Here is a 15,733-nt window from a genome sequence, read left to right as displayed (position 1 = left end):
ATCTCAGGACTACTTACATTTTTTGCAAATATGTTCATTTTTTGTTTCACCTGATTAGCCAAAAACTCTGAATTTTTTTTTTTTTTTTTTGTGATTTGCCATTCTCCTCGTGATCCAAATTTTACACGGGAACATTTCATAAACTCTGTTTATCTCTAACATAGTTATAAAATTAGCTTAAACACTACCAATTCTGCTTATGAAAATCAAACCTAGTAATAAAGATAAAAATTCTTAAAAACCAAATCCCCCCAGAGCTGAAGACAACAAAAACAAAAAACATGGGAACAAGATGAAAACAAAGACACATTCATCTTAAAAATAGTAAAGCCTACCTCATAAAAAAGGCAATCTAATACACTCATCTAGCAGTATTAAATAGAACTATAGAACAAAAAAAGAAACTTGACTATCTGAATCTACTGTAAATTATCGGGACTAGCATTACCTGCTTCGGGCTTGGCAGCATCATCAACCCTCCTGTTATCATCAGCCTCGAGTACGTCCTCCATCATATCATCTTCAGCAACGTTTATATCTTCCACGTCATCCTCGTCGTCATTGTTTTCGACACCTCCCGGGATCTTCCGTGTCTTTGGGCCGTGCTCGAGTTGGTGGGTTTCCAGCTCTTTGTCCATTGTCTCTTGTAGGTTCATGAGATTGTTGTTTCCTCTCCTTGTGTTTCTCGCATTTTGCCACCTTTCCAACTCTTTTTCCACATTTGCAATGTATTGCTCCCCAATCTGCTTCTGATATTCTGATAGTTCCTCTCTTCTAGCAGTCTTCCATTCAAGAAAAGCCTATCGTACACAATAACGTATGAAGTAAATTTATCAGTTCATTTCTATTTCGCAAGTGATTACACTATTATAGTACAATATGAAGATTAGAGAAGATTACAAAGACTATCTATTTACAAGGTATGGACTGCACAATCTACTTAATAAAACACAACAGTGGGTCCCACTCTTTTTTTCTCAAGATTCATAACCCCATAAACAATGTATCTTGAGGAAAAAAATTTACCTTTTCTCTTCTTCCTCTTTTCAAAAATACCCCTAACTTTGTTTTCTTTCTTTTTCATAATACATATCATAAGATACCCAATCACATAATCCATTACTATCCTTTCTTATTATACAAAAAAATATTTTATTCTAATTATTTGAAGTATAACGCAGAGACTACAAATCCAATTCAACATATCTGCAAATGATACTAGACATCTTACTAATGGATGGTGATATGTGCCTTAAAAGTGTGAAGATAGTTCATATGAACATCTTCTTAAACGACAAACATTACAATACTTCCCAATTACTGTCCATTTTATAGCAGATAACAAAACAGCTTCGATAAAAATGCATGCAAGTCAAACAACCAAAATAAGGGTAGGTGAAGAACATACCTCTTCTTTGCACTGCTCAACCAATATTGTGTCTTCATCCAATGGTTTGGTGGGCAAGTAATATATTGGAGGCTCTGCCTTGGTCCTGATAAAAAAAACCAACAACCAATCAAACAAGAATTAGAATGCACCAAAACAAACTCTTGTTATGCTACCTATCATCTCAGGAAGGAAGAAGAATCCATTTCTTTCGAATCCAACACTATCCACACGAACAAAAACTTATCTTTGTCTCAACAAAATTGTGAATATGGACACTTTTGGACCAAAATTAAAAATAACCTGCAGAATTAGGTAACAAGATATACTTCAGAAACAAAGAAAGAAGCATTAAAGGCAAAAAAAAACTCCAGTGCAACCTATGAAATAACTTCACGAAATCTAATTCAATGTACCTTAGAAAATTGCCAAGCTTTTTATGGTGCTCACTCCACTGAAGAAACAGCAACTCCAATTTCTTTTCTTCAGCCTTGGCAGCAACACGTGCTCGAAGGGTCTGCAACGAAAAAAATGACAACTAAATAAAAATGAATTTAAATAGATAATTGTTTGACACATCCATCTTCAAGTTTGATCCAACCACAAGTTCAAGATCCAAGTCATAATCAAATAAACGCACCAAATCCCGCCTCCGATTTTCAGCAATTTTTTCTCGCTCTTGTTGTCGCAGCCTTTCACTTTCTTCTCGGGCCCTTTGCTCAGCCTACATACAGTTTAAATCCTTCAATTACCACATGAAAGGCTCCTCCACAATCTCCGACCTATATTATTAACAGAGACATTCTTTGCAGAACATAGGTATTTAGACCAAATCCAAGGATCACTGGAATAGTCAAAGCCTATTTAACAGTATTCTTTTCTAGTAATATCTAAATAATACTTAAAAAAGAGAATTTGTTAAACCTAAGCTGGAACGCGGTCAAGACGTGACCAATTACAATCCCAATAGAGTTGAATTGCTCAAATGTCTGGCCTACACCTATTGAACTTCTAAAATACATTAAAACGCTAATAGAATTTTTTTAGATTTTCATGAAGTCCAACTGACAAAAAACTTTAGTAATGAGATTTTATACTGGAAAAATAATTGAAAGTGAATTAACTTTCTTTGTTGTATAACTTTCCCTAGCAACAGATATACAATGAAAATCAACTGTATTGGAAAGATTCAGTTAACAAAAAGTAAAGAGCTAAGAGTACTCACTCTCTGTAAAGAATTTGACCTACGCATATAAGCTTCTGTTGCTGACAGATGCCTGTCTTCTTTCTGGAATTTCTGAATCAATGAAAACAAGGCCAATGTGTTTAGAAGGTATGGAGGAAACATAATTGAAAGGATTAAATACGAAGCACTTCGATAAAAATCAGTATAAAAAACAATATATAAAATGGATAATAATTCAAATTACCTTATAACAGACACATTTGAAATTTTGAATAACTCAAATTTACTTAGGTTTAGTTTCTGAAGCCTAATTCAGGAAATTCTTGACAAGCACAGATTTCAAAATGGTATGCCCCACTTAAAAGTTAGAACTTAGAACTAGAACTATGGAAAACAATAGACTAAAGGAATAGCTACTTTCTATTTGTGATTCATGATTACATTTCCCCCCCTCAAGTATGGATCTTTTCAGGCCTTATAAACACATGATTTGTTTGCAGCTTCAAATCAGCCTGCTCGGAGAATTGCTTTGATGCCTGGGTTTCCCATAATGCTTTCACTTGAAAAGAAGGTTCTGAATTCAAACAGCAATTCTTCATGACTTGGTAAACATTGAATACTTTGAGAACACTAGCTTATGAAAGTAGCTCATTAATTCGAATTAGTTCCTGTAATTCATGATGAACCGTTTAAAGAAGCAAAAGTGCACCGCCTATGCCAATAAAGTTCAAATAGAAAGGATTGAAGGTTTTACAATATTCTAAAACAATAAATATTTAAAAAATTTACTGTGGAGGTTAAAAACTCTTCAGTTATATGGGGGTGGGGGGGGGGGGGGGGGGGGGGGGGGGGGCTCAAGTGGTACGGCACCGTACCTCTCAAGATTAACAGATGGATTTGAACAGACAACAACAAACAGAAAGTTCGTCGCTCAAGGACATGCCCCAAATGCACCAACTACTCATTCTTGAGGCATAACTACAAATTGTTCCCATAAACTCAATTTATCCCCTGAAGTTATTTAGCTTTTGAATACTACAGCCTTCACTTCAGTTACTTGGTGGTCTGGTTCGACTCAAACATTCAAAACCAGTGTAATCACTTGGAAAACCATTCACAAATGCTTTCAAACTAGAGATACCTACTCATATGACATCATCAATGCCACTTTCTGCCCTTTTTGTAATAACAATTGGGAGGCTATTGAGTAGGCATGCAACACCACTACAAGAATAAGAAAATCTATTTTAATATCTGGATGCAAAATAAATATAAGGTGGAAGCTTCAAGTAAGTTTGGCGAATGCAGCGTTTGGGAAAAAAATGAAGTCAACAATGTCAAAAGAACCTTCCCCTTCTAGTACCAACCATCTCGATTCCATCTCCACATCCACTTGCTCTCTTCTGAACTAGGAATAAAGAACCCATTGATACAGGAAAGGAAGTAGAAACTGGTGTTCAAAGTTTTGCTCCGTTTTTTGAATGTATGGTGGAAGATTCCGCTTTTGGCTAAGACCAAAACATTAACCTAAAAATATTAAATATCCAGACAATTATAAAAAATAGAGTTAAATTTCTCATTAATTATTATATATAAAACGAATTAAAATGTTGGACGGTCCAGCGTTTTAGTAACTTGCTGGACAGTCCAGCATTTAACGTTGCATTTTAAATAAAAACACCGAAAATGCCCTTCTACCTATCAAGGTCTTCAGTCATTTTTGTCCTTTAAATTCATAAAATAACATGAAACGTTGGACTGTCCAGCGAGTTACTAACATGCTTGCCCTCTATTAGGAAATTTCCATTAAATGTTTCAGAAATAACATCAACCTCCCAATCATTAAGATTCTTCCTAAAACGTTCACAAAATTCTATGACTTATTGAAAAATTTGTGATTAAATAGTGAATTAAAAATGTATTTTGGCATTTTTTTAGTACTCTAGGGTTTGTCAACCTAGAAAAAAATTTCAGCATTCACATCCAATCCCATATGATGCATACTAGTAAAGGAGATGGCATTGATAAGATGATGGTGACCATTTTATTGATGAAGCGTAGAATGATGACGCAAATGAGGATGACACTTAATTTGATGATTTTTTATTGGCTGATGAATCCCAACTGATTGTAATCTTTTTTGCATTTGAACAACATAAACCTTGAATGTGTTGTAGACCCTGACTCCTTTTAGATACGTATGGATGATATTAATATGGGATGTTATTATAGTAATGCGGAACTCAACCGATGATGAGAATTACTACAATTTTATTTTTTCAGTGGCGAAATCTTCCAAGTCAAGGAGAATTGATGGGGACATCAAATCTTAAAAAGTAGATTTTAGTTTTTATTTAGATTTCTGTTTTTTAGGATGAGTATTTGAGGTTATTTTCATGTTTTATTAGCCTATGGTGTTAGTATAACTGTTTAAGGGCAATTTGATAACTTTATATTGATTTTTTAATGAGTTTTTATAGGATGAAAATTCAAGGAAAACAAAGTTACGGGAGTAGGACATAGATGGTATTTCTACTTTTGTTTTATTTACAAACATTGGTTCTCTTAATTTTAATTGGATGGTTGAGATTAGATTTAGGGCTTAGAGAACATTATAAATACTTGCTTCTTGCTGTAATTTTCTTGAATGAGGAATAAAATTGAGACTGAAGCTTTTGATAATTCCGATTAATGGTGTGGTGTGAGGCTATGTTGGAGTGAGTCCAATATCTCTTTCTTCTTCTAATCTTTATTTTATTTTTATTTTTTTCTTGAATTTCTTGAATTCTTAATTCTTGAAATCCCTTTCTTGATTCTTGTTCTTGAAACTTACAAACCCCATTTTGTTTTACCTTTTAATCCTTCCCCACTTTCTTTAATCCTTACTTTATTAATCTCCTAAACCAAATCTACCCTATACCGAAATACCCTAAATCCCCGTTTTCATACCAAAATCAAATTCCATTTTTGGTCATACTTGCCCAAAATCCAAGTATCAAATTCGCCCAAATACCCTAAACCCTCCCCTAATCCAAATACCCTCAACCGGAAACGTTTGCAATTGTCGTCCAAATCCTTAACCCAATCCCCAACCAGAGTTTCCTAAATCACCTATTTTTCCCAGATCAAATCCATTTTCTTATCCCCCTTCATTGTCTTACATCAATATGGGATGTTATTATAGTTTAATATGGGATTTGATGTATAATATGAAAACGCAACTTAGCAGGAACAATTGCATAATCCTAACACTAGTCTACTTTTTCCTCGATTTTTCCAAATTTATTTGAATTTCTCCCTTGTCCGACTTATTCCTGAACCTTGGCTCTTCTTTTTTTATTTTAATTTGTTCTAAAGAAAACCTTCCCTTCAGTTATCAAGTAACCCTACGCCATGTAATTTTACAGTTATTGTGAACAAAATCTCACTTTATTATTAATCTTCTCAGAACCCAATTCCATCACCTTTGTTGACCTTGAAGAAGATTCCTTTATAGGAATTTGTTGTGTAATGAAAATGCCCCTCAAAATGTTGGATCCACAAGAAACCTTGACCTTAGCAATATCCTAACCCAGGTTCTTGCACCCATATTTAGCCTCATCATTCTCCTTCATTGCTTGGAGGTGAACACAAATTCCCAATTGACTAAATGGTATCTAAAGGTATCCCCACACCCATGCCAAAGAACATACACATGTAATGCATCAACAGATTAGGGAAGGCTCTTCATCAATGCAATCTTTCTCCTTGAGACAAAACCTGGGTTTCCACGAAGCCAATCTTCCAAAACATTTCCATAATTAGATCCCTAAGAGCCTTAAAACAATAGCTAGCCCTCAAATAGAGCCTTAAAACAATAGTTAGCCCTTAAACAAGAGCTCCAATACCCTCTACTTCTCCCACTCAAACAACTTACTCTTAGCTAGATTAATATTCCAGCTAGAAATTATTCAAAACAACACATGAGACACCTTCAAAACCGAAACTGAAAGCAGCCCCTTCCCCACGAACAACAATGTGTCATCGACAAACTGAAGGTGCCAAATTAGTGTCCCCCAACCCCACCACCAAAGCATTTTGACACCAATCACTCCCGGGGTGGTGGCTTGACAGTAGTTGAGCAACAATTTGCGAATTGATAAAACCTAGTGGACAAATTTTCCATCTCCAAGGAAAAACACTTTGATCTCCTATCAGAAAAACTCCCAATTCCCCTTTTCGGGCTTCCACTCTTACATAAAGTTCTTGTTTCGATAAATCAAGCAGGAGAGGTTATCCGGAATGATTGGGCGTTAAGCATCTATAGGTGGCTTTTCAAATCCATCGTCAAATCCCAAAGCTCAATCCTAGACAGGCGGTGGAAACTACCAAGCAGGAGTAGGTGCAGAGGGAATTTGCGGTATATGTTAAAGTCCATGGGCGATGATACCATAGACCTGGGTTTAATTCTCATCATCAACGAGTTACTTATCTCATAAAAAAATACCAATAAAAAAAAACACTGCAGGAATAATCATCCTAATAGGCATCCTCCTAATAGTCCTTCACCATCACCATAATGTAACTTCGGATCAAAAGGTGGGCTTAGACCCATAGTTCAATTGGTTTGACACATTGCAAAGCGACTTTGAGATCATGGGATCAAGCCCAACTTACTCATTGAAAAAAATAAAAATCATAATGTAACTTCCTATCATGACCAAATAACTTTTGAAAAAGGTAATAAGATCCTATTGGCTCAATGGACTTATCACATCCACCTCCCCAACAGATTTGTGAATCTCCTCCTCCTCAAAGAGTCTTTTAAACTAGCTACATTTTCCCAAACTGATACAGGGCAGCCATAAGCATAGAAATTGTATTACATCTTTTGTGGGCATTAGCAACACGAAGGAAAATCTAGTGTTTTCATTCCTTCATTCGTTAACTTGACCCTCAATTTTTCCCTCAACTAATATCCTCCATTTTGACTAGTTTATGATATTCTACTTTGAGATCTACCTTCTTGTTTCTATCTTCCAAAGATAAAGCTTCACCCTCATCCTTCTTCTTATCAATATTAGAAATCTCATCCAAGATGGACATCAGTTTTAGATCAATCAATCATCCCTATCCTTTGCTTGATTTTCTTCTTGAGAACTTTCACAACTTTCTGCGACCCACTTTCCCTTTAGAGCTAAAGATTTTTTTTTTTTCTGAAGTGTAAACTTTATTAATCAAAAGAAGAGAGAAAAAAGAAAGAGAAGGAGGCTGAGATAGCCCCCCATACAGAGAAAACAGATAATAAATATATATATATATATATATACAAAGTAACCCCCCTCCCGTCTTCACCCCAATACATGTAATAAAGTACCACTTGTAATCCTTTTCCAACACCCGTCACTGATTTTTTCCACAAAATATGTAAACTCTAGACATAGTTTCAGAGCCTAGTGGCACAATGAATAGGGTAACCTTTGCAAAGACATCCTCACTAAAATTGGATTAGTTTCGGACAACCAAACATAGCCACCCAATGCACTGGTCTAGTTTTCTCTGGAATCCTAAATATCATGCTGCAGCCTGCAAGTACCACTCAAAACTCCCAAAGTGCAGATAAGATCTGATTCAGCTGAAGCGGCCAATTGTAGTAATAAATATTACAAATGGCCATGGAAAGTGAAACCAAAGCTCCCTGAGATAATGCATATGCTTCAAGGAAAATTCAAGTTGGTCCAAACTCAACTAAGGAAAAAATAAAGTTGCCTTGAACATCTTAGCAAGTTCTTAAAAATGTAATGGTGGCCTTAGTAAGGTTTATCAGTGCCCCAAATAACTTTCCCACCCCCCCCCCCCACCCCACCCCACCAAAAAAAAAAACATGTTCTGAAAGATCACTTGGGCTCAAAAGTCCAAATCCTACAATCAACGTATAAGTTTGATAAAAAGCGAGGCCATAGCACATATTTCCACCCGAAACATGCTAGCAATTATTCATTAAACAAGTAAGTACTTGAAAAGTGATTTTACAAGAAAGTAGATAAATATCGCTGTGACTTAAGTAGAAGAGAGAATACCTCCAATGTCCCAAGAAGTTGTCCCAATATTCTTCTGTTCCTATTAACCAAGCTGGGGTCCTCATCTTTTGGCAATACCCTCGGAACATGCTCTGTCGCCGGAATATCAAAATCCTAAAGCATAACAATAATATTAAAAGTTGAAAAAATCCAACAATAAGAGAAAAGTCAATAAGAGGAGGTTTGAAATTACCATCCTAGCCATCCTTCGATTACCATCTCCCCTACTAAACCCACTACGCTGCTGTGGGGGATTCGAAGACCTCTTATCACTCTCACTAACTGTGGCAGTACCATCATCGTCAGTAACCAAATCCTTCTGTTTCACATCTTTCGCTCCATCTGATGCATCCTTGGTGACCTCTCCATCCTTTATCTTCATTGCCAACAAAACAGTTAAAATTTGACAAATAACCAAAAGAACAAGTTTTTCTCCAAAACTGTTCTTCATAAAAATAAAAAAATTGGGTTCAAAATTGGATGTAAGGGTTTCTTCTCATCAGGATACTAAATAAAGATAACGAAATGGGTTCCCCCTTCTCACATTTTGTTTTATACAACTCCCAAAGAGCCAGAAATGTCCATATTCGTTGTTTGGTGTGCTGTTCTCTCTTTAAAAAAAATCTCTTTTACAAGAAAACAATCAATAAACATACTTTAGGTTTCCGGAAAAAAATGAAATTCCTCCCATAGTAACCAAATTCAGATTCGACAATTATTTGACAAGGGTTCAGTTCGGAGAAGCTTCTTAAAAAAAAATCGGGAAAATTTTAGGGATTATACAAAATATATCTTTTCCCAAAACCCATCATCTTCAACTTCATAAAAGCCCAATCTTGTTCTTGAGATTTGAAGGTTGAAGAACATAAAAATGTCACCTTATTTACTGATTAATCTACTAATTGGTTAGTAATTCATCAAATTTGCAAAAATTCGGAAAAAGTTCTGATTATGATTCCTCCCACGCCCCCAAAAAATCACATTTGTTATCTTTGCAGAAAATTCAAACCCACCCTATAAAAAAAAGTTACGATTTTTAGGGTTTTACCTTGACAACTGCTGAAGAAAGACGCCTTTTGGGTGCAGGTTGATCTTCGAAATCGACCCGATCGGCCTTAACTCAATTAAACACAAATAAAGTGAATTAGAAAAAAACCCTAACAAATAAATTCCAATAAATCTAACCAATAAAAGATGAAATTACAGGAGTGATAGATTATTACAGGTCTGACAAACCCTCGTTGACGAACAACAGTTCCATTCGCACCAAAGTTTCGAGGACCATTGGAGGTTAAACCTGCGCGACGAATGCCTCTAGGGTCTCGAAGGCGATCGGTAATCTGAAATCAAATTCACGAATTTGAGAAGCAAATATCCATAGATCGATCAAAAAGAGAAGAAGAAATTGGATTGAACAACAGACCTCCCGCTGTTGTCGATGGAGCTCTTCAATCTCTTTGGAGAGTTCTTCTGCACTTTTCTCCACTGTTATGGTCGCCATTGTTATTGTTGTGTCGTTGTTGCTGAAGTTGGAGTTTAAAACCCTCGTATGGGTTTCAAGAACCGGATTCTAGGATTGAGTGGGTGGACCCGGTTCGTACCGATCGAATTCATCAATCTCACGGTTCTCACCCGGTTCAAAACCAATGACGTCAATTTATTGGAGATGAGTCGTGCTGGAGTAACACTAACATTGACATCGTTTGGGACATTGGTGTGCACAGAACCACAGATGCTTCTCAAACGTATCTCGATGAAAAACAAATATTGTTCTATAGTTACATCCACGTCAGCAATGTCTGAAACGATGTTAATGTTAATGGGGAGACCCTCATGGCTCATGTTTTCGAACTGATGACATACCTTGACCTCGTTGTACTCGGAAGTGTAATAGAAAATGACTTAAATGCCCTTGACTTTATTCTTTTGCCTAAAACCCTTGAGCTACACTAAGAAATTTAAACATTCCTTTTGAGATGGGTGAGATGGCTAAGCTATGAGGAACATGAGTTGAGCCTTGGGTTAGACTAATACAACCCAATCTTAATTCGGGTTGAGCTCAAGTTGAAGGTTGGAGCAACCTAACTCAACTCAAACCCCAAATCTATATAATAATATTTTTATATTAATTATATCTATTTTCAAATATAAAAGTTTTATTTATATATTCTCATTTAAGATATAACTCTTTTCTTTTTGCAAATCAAAGCTTGTTCAAAAGAGTAAAACCCATCCAACACGCCCAAAACTACCAAACTCAGGCTAAATCATGTTCAATCCGATTTTACAATCTCAAACTCGGGCTGAGGGCTCTGCCACTTGAGTTGAGCCTAGGTCTATCCTCCAACCTACCTGGGTTGCAACCCCATACTCAATCGACAAGGGTATAAAAGAACTTTAAACATGTCTATAAAAAAAAACCTCTAAACATTGGAAATTCCAATGATTTAAGTCAATTTCGATAATTTTTTTAAAAGTTAGTAATTTTTTATAATTAAATAAATAACTAGCCCATTTTTAGTATTTTTCCTATTTTCTATTTTTCTGATCTCATGTGAGATTGAGGTTAAGGACATTGTCATAAGTTTGAAAGGGCTTCTGTCTCCATTTGTATTATATTTTATGATGTAAAAGGAAATGATATTATTCTCACGGTTCAATGGTAATTCTTATAAAGTTTCAAAAATACTACTTACCAACATATCATTATAAATGATAATGGTGTCACTAGTCTTTACCACTGGTGTACAGATAGAATCGATGGTTTTATTGATTTTTGGTTTAGTTGGTCAAACCAAGGTCCACTCGGGGTTGATAAGTATGTCATGGTTGAGTAGAGTTGGGTTCCTAGATTTAGTTAATTTCTATACATTTCATATGGGTTCGTGGAATACAATGAACCACATACTAATCAATTTTTGTGTAGTGAAGTTGCAATGTAATTTTTCAAAGATTCATGCTAGACTAACCTCAAGTAACTCGATGAAAAGTATCTATGGTTCCTATCTACTTTCATGTCATGAAGTGTGATATGAGCTTCTAGCTTGAGGTTACTTTAGCATTATTCTTTTTTGGAAAATGCTGAGGTAACATTGAAATGTACATCGTGACAGACATTTCTGGTGTGGATGTGTGTCAGAATCGTAGATGATTTCGTCGAGATCTAGCTCGTATCTTGATTAAATCATCTACAATTCTGACACACATCTACACCAGAAATGTCCGTCACGATGTACATTTCAATGTTACCTCAGCACAATTCTTCTTTTTCTAAAGAATGACTTTTAGATGTGTTACTTTTTCAATGGGTTGGGATCAAATCCAATCCGTGGAGAGGTTTTTAGGCTTTCCACCCCTTGAGATGTGTGTAGCCCTTAGATGATGAGCTCAATCTTGACTTTTTTATCTCCTTTGGGTAGTCAAGCTTTGACTTCTTTTTTATCATCATATGTTTTCTTGGTCGATCATGGGTGAAAAGGTGGTCGAGTTCGGTTTCAGACTGTTTTGGGAAGATTTCCATTTCTGAATTATTTTTCCTAAGACCTTCTGCTTGTTGCCTCCAAACCTTCTTGGAAGTTTTTTGGCCTTCCACACATCGGGCAAAAGAATGTCATTTACTTTGATCGATGGCCGAGGTGTCTCTTTTTCTAGGTGCTAATGCGTCATGACCGACCTCCCTGGTTGATGGCTTCCACCCTCAATCTTCTTCTTTTACTTCGAGTTGAGTCTGGATTCACTTCCAAATTGAAGTGGGAGTGTCTGGAGTTTTCTCTTCTGGTGGTAACTCGGCTACTTTCCCTAGACAAGAGTCATGTCAGATGCCTCCCTATATCGGAAGACATGACTTTAAACTCCATTCTTCCATCTCCTTCTTCAGTTTGTTGATCATTTATTTTCTTTTACTGACTTATGACTTCTTCATTTCTTTTCAGCCTGCCCTCTCTCCATTGTTGATGGTAGATTGGCTAGATCATTCTTCCGTCAAACCTTACTCCACTTTTTTGGCTTCTTCTTGGCGATGACGGTTTGGCGCTTCCTCACTGCTTTGAGATTCCTAGACTACAACAACCATGAAGTTAATAGGTAGGAGCCCTAGTATGGGGTTTGCCAATATTCCTTCTAATGATCTTGTTAGTGTAATCTTACACAAGAATAGACAATTTTATACATGCAAAGAAGATGATAAACAATACACTTGCAGAGTCTTATTATTCTCTTTTTTTTCTCTCCCTTTTCTATTAATCTTCTATACTCTTTCTTCTCCTTTTACTTACTAACCTTCTCTAATGTATCTAGCTTAGTTTATATAGTGGAGTTCTCTGGACAAGTGTTATATTCTTATTGATCTAAGTGTTTTTCTATGAATCATGTTATTTTAAGTGTACTCGAGTGTTCAGGACAAAGAACCTATCATGTCAGTAGGATTGGATTTGATGTGTAAGTATTGCAGGTTTTTAAATGTGGAGAGAAATATCTCCGACTTATGGTGTCTTGTCAACTAGATTCAAATCTTTCTTGAACTTATTTTTAATATACATAGTCTTAGGTGTTTATCTTGATTTTCGTTTGTATACTTCGTGCCTAATTTGTTAGTGTGATTGTAGTCTATTTCCTGAGCTTTATTTATGAAAAAATGGTTATTAGGTTTGCTTGCTGGTTGTTCTTTTATTTTTCATCTTCTTGAATCTTCTGTGTTCTACTATCTAGATGTTCTCAGTCTTTATCGTGCTCATAGGATGAGATGTGACTTTATATTCTTCCGTGTTTACGTTCCTTATGGGTTTAGTCCTAACTGTAGTGATATACTTCTCGGTCTATGGTTTTATAGAAATCTAGTCAAGTTGGATCTTAGTTTCTATTTTTACTACACATGTCCCTATTACATGGTGTGACAAATATGATCCCCACACAATGGTTGAGATTTATGAGAATCTTGGTAACACAAATCTCGGGGATACTTATCACAATGATAAATCTCAACCATTGGATTTTGCATTTAAAGGATTGGGGCCATGTGTTTTTTTTCACGAGTCATTCTTATGAGTCAAGGAATCCATGATTAATTAGTAGTTATCTTCTCATACCTATTTGATCAATCTTGTTCTGATCAATACCAATCAACGATCATCCTTTTGAGCCTAATCAATTGACAGCCCTAGATTTGCCCACCAAAGTAATTAACAAGATTGATTGTGCCATAAGGGGTTCAAAAAACACATGGAGTTGGATAGGTATTAATTTCAATCCCTACTAGATCAGTACTTGTTATGAAGATTTACTTTGAATTGGATCAAATATGAGAAATTGAAGGCTTTTTGAAACTTGGAAAGTTCCACTTGCTCTAGAAATTCTTAAAAAAAATAAAAATAAAAAATAAAAAAAATCAGAAGCTTTAGAATTTTATAGCAATTTTTTTCCTTTAAAATAAATATTTAATGTTTTGTAAAATTTTAAGAATTTCCAAAAAGGCTAAAGAAATTAATTTCTTAAAGAGAAGATAAATTTTAGAATAATGGTGAATGAACGCGGTCTTGGTATGTGGTTGGGTACGTGGATGATGTGGTAAGGACACAGAACCACATATCTTTTTCCTATACATCCTAATGAATAGCCCCACCTACAAAATAGAAACAACCCAATATTTCGAAAGGGTTGTGATTTTCTGATGCCCCCCCCCGCCACACATACGCTTCCTGGCATGGCATGGGTTAGAAACATAGATATTTTTCCTCGGCATATATAATTGTACATCCCCATAAATATGTGCAAATGTGTATCCTGAGGAAAAATCAATGATTCTAGCACATGCCACACCAAGGAGCATATGTCAGACGGAGACAGGGGTGTCAAAAAATCATTATTTATTTTGAAATCATTTCAAATCAGATCCGGTTTGGCCGGTTTAAATAGGTATTAAAATTGTACGGGTCATGCTTATCTATAATTCCAATTTTTACTCAATATCACCTTCTATTTTCCTAATTTCCATTAACAACATAGTCTAATAAGTACACAAAGCACAAATTTGTCAAAGTGGTTGGACCCTGGTTCAATTTGGTCAAATCGGTCTACTTTTATTGAAAGAATCATGATTTTTGCACTCAATTTTTTTCACTCAATCTGTACTTGGTTGATGTGGTGAAGGCACAGAATCATAGATCATTTTCTTCGGGATGCACAAGGAAAAAACCTATGATTCTATATCATTGCCATGTCAGTCGAACAGAGACAGAGTGAAAAAAAAAACACACACACACTCTGAAAATCATTAGCCTTAATTGAAAAATAAAAATAGCTATAATTTTTTCCTAAATTATATAACTTAAAAAAAAAAAAAAAAGCCCCAAACATCATATCTTACAACAGTCGGTTAGACCTGATTGAAACCCAAGACTTCCAACCCCTTGTGCCTGGTCCCATGGAAAAGATACCCTAACTGATTTTATTTGAAATCACCAATCAAATCAATCTAGAAACGTAAGATGTATGTATCTTTGATCCCAACCCTTTGTCTGCCAATCACTGAGGAACATTGGATTTGTCGGTCACCATTTACTTTTTAGGTGTAAGTAACATCTTCCAAAGTGAGTAACTTCTCATTTATTTAGTCCCACATCGGACACGTAAAGGTGGAGAATAGAAGGAATGCCTTATAAAAAAGGTTTTATGAGTAAAAGAAAAGCATACCTTTCTCGGCCTTTTGGCTAAGATCAAGTGTAGTATCTGTTCTTATCAGTTTAATATCTGATACGTGGACCATCGGTCCACATGATATTAAATTAATTTTTCTTGAGGGAGGGTCCAACACAATAGCTTGCTATTGGGGCCTTCAAGCGTCGCCCTTGTGTTGCACTATTGCATGGGCCTGGCGCACCTCTCCAATACAAATTTAAAGCTTAACTATCTTAATATGGAATCAATTATGTTAAAATTTTAACATATTTATAGATTGTTTCTCTTAATATAATCAGATAATTGTTAAAAAAAATTATGTCTCTTATTATGGGGAGTGTTGGCTATTTCTAATCATTATGACTGCTAACATTTTATCGGATCATGACTGCTATTTCCAATTCAATTCATATCCTCAACCAAGCCAAA

The 15,733-nt window shown here is 35.6% G+C and overlaps 1 protein-coding gene and 1 non-coding gene across 2 annotated transcripts; one reads left to right on the top strand and one right to left on the bottom strand.

The window, feature by feature from the left end:
- Window positions 1-293: 293 nt before the first annotated feature.
- LOC147404249 (protein-protein interaction regulator family protein) lies at window positions 294-10,212 on the bottom strand. Its single transcript, XM_086440125.1, has 10 exons — window positions 10,056-10,212; window positions 9,856-9,972; window positions 9,681-9,746; window positions 8,826-9,008; window positions 8,633-8,746; window positions 2,613-2,684; window positions 2,028-2,111; window positions 1,804-1,904; window positions 1,409-1,493; window positions 294-800 (listed from the first exon to the last, which is right to left on the bottom strand). The coding sequence occupies exons 1-10, from the start codon at window positions 10,131-10,133 to the stop codon at window positions 420-422; spliced, it is 1,281 nt and encodes a 426-aa protein (XP_086296251.1). The 5' UTR covers window positions 10,134-10,212; the 3' UTR covers window positions 294-419.
- Window positions 10,213-15,315: 5,103 nt separating this feature from the next.
- LOC147404248 (U2 spliceosomal RNA) lies at window positions 15,316-15,511 on the top strand. The gene has a single exon (XR_015178173.1). It is a non-coding gene; the product is annotated as a U2 spliceosomal RNA (small nuclear RNA).
- Window positions 15,512-15,733: the final 222 nt, after the last annotated feature.

This window comes from Akebia trifoliata, chromosome 4 (assembly GCF_017979445.1).
Source record: "Akebia trifoliata isolate Shusen 1 chromosome 4, ASM1797944v1, whole genome shotgun sequence".
Lineage (NCBI taxonomy): Eukaryota > Viridiplantae > Streptophyta > Magnoliopsida > Ranunculales > Lardizabalaceae > Akebia > Akebia trifoliata.
Note: the sequence above shows the minus strand (reverse complement) of the source record. Positions and strands in the feature narration are given on the sequence as shown.

Bases quoted from the DNA above. Each gene is read 5' to 3' on its own strand.
- LOC147404249 (XM_086440125.1), bottom strand. From the start codon at position 10,133: ATGGCGACCATAACAGTGGAGAAAAGTGCAGAAGAACTCTCCAAAGAG. The intron at 9,009-9,680 runs GTAAAACCCTAA...TTGGCAATGAAG, and splicing joins TTTCTTCAGCAGTTGTCAAG to ATAAAGGATGGAGAGGTCAC. The intron at 801-1,408 runs GTATGTTCTTCA...TGTGTACGATAG, and splicing joins TTGAGCAGTGCAAAGAAGAG to GCTTTTCTTGAATGGAAGAC.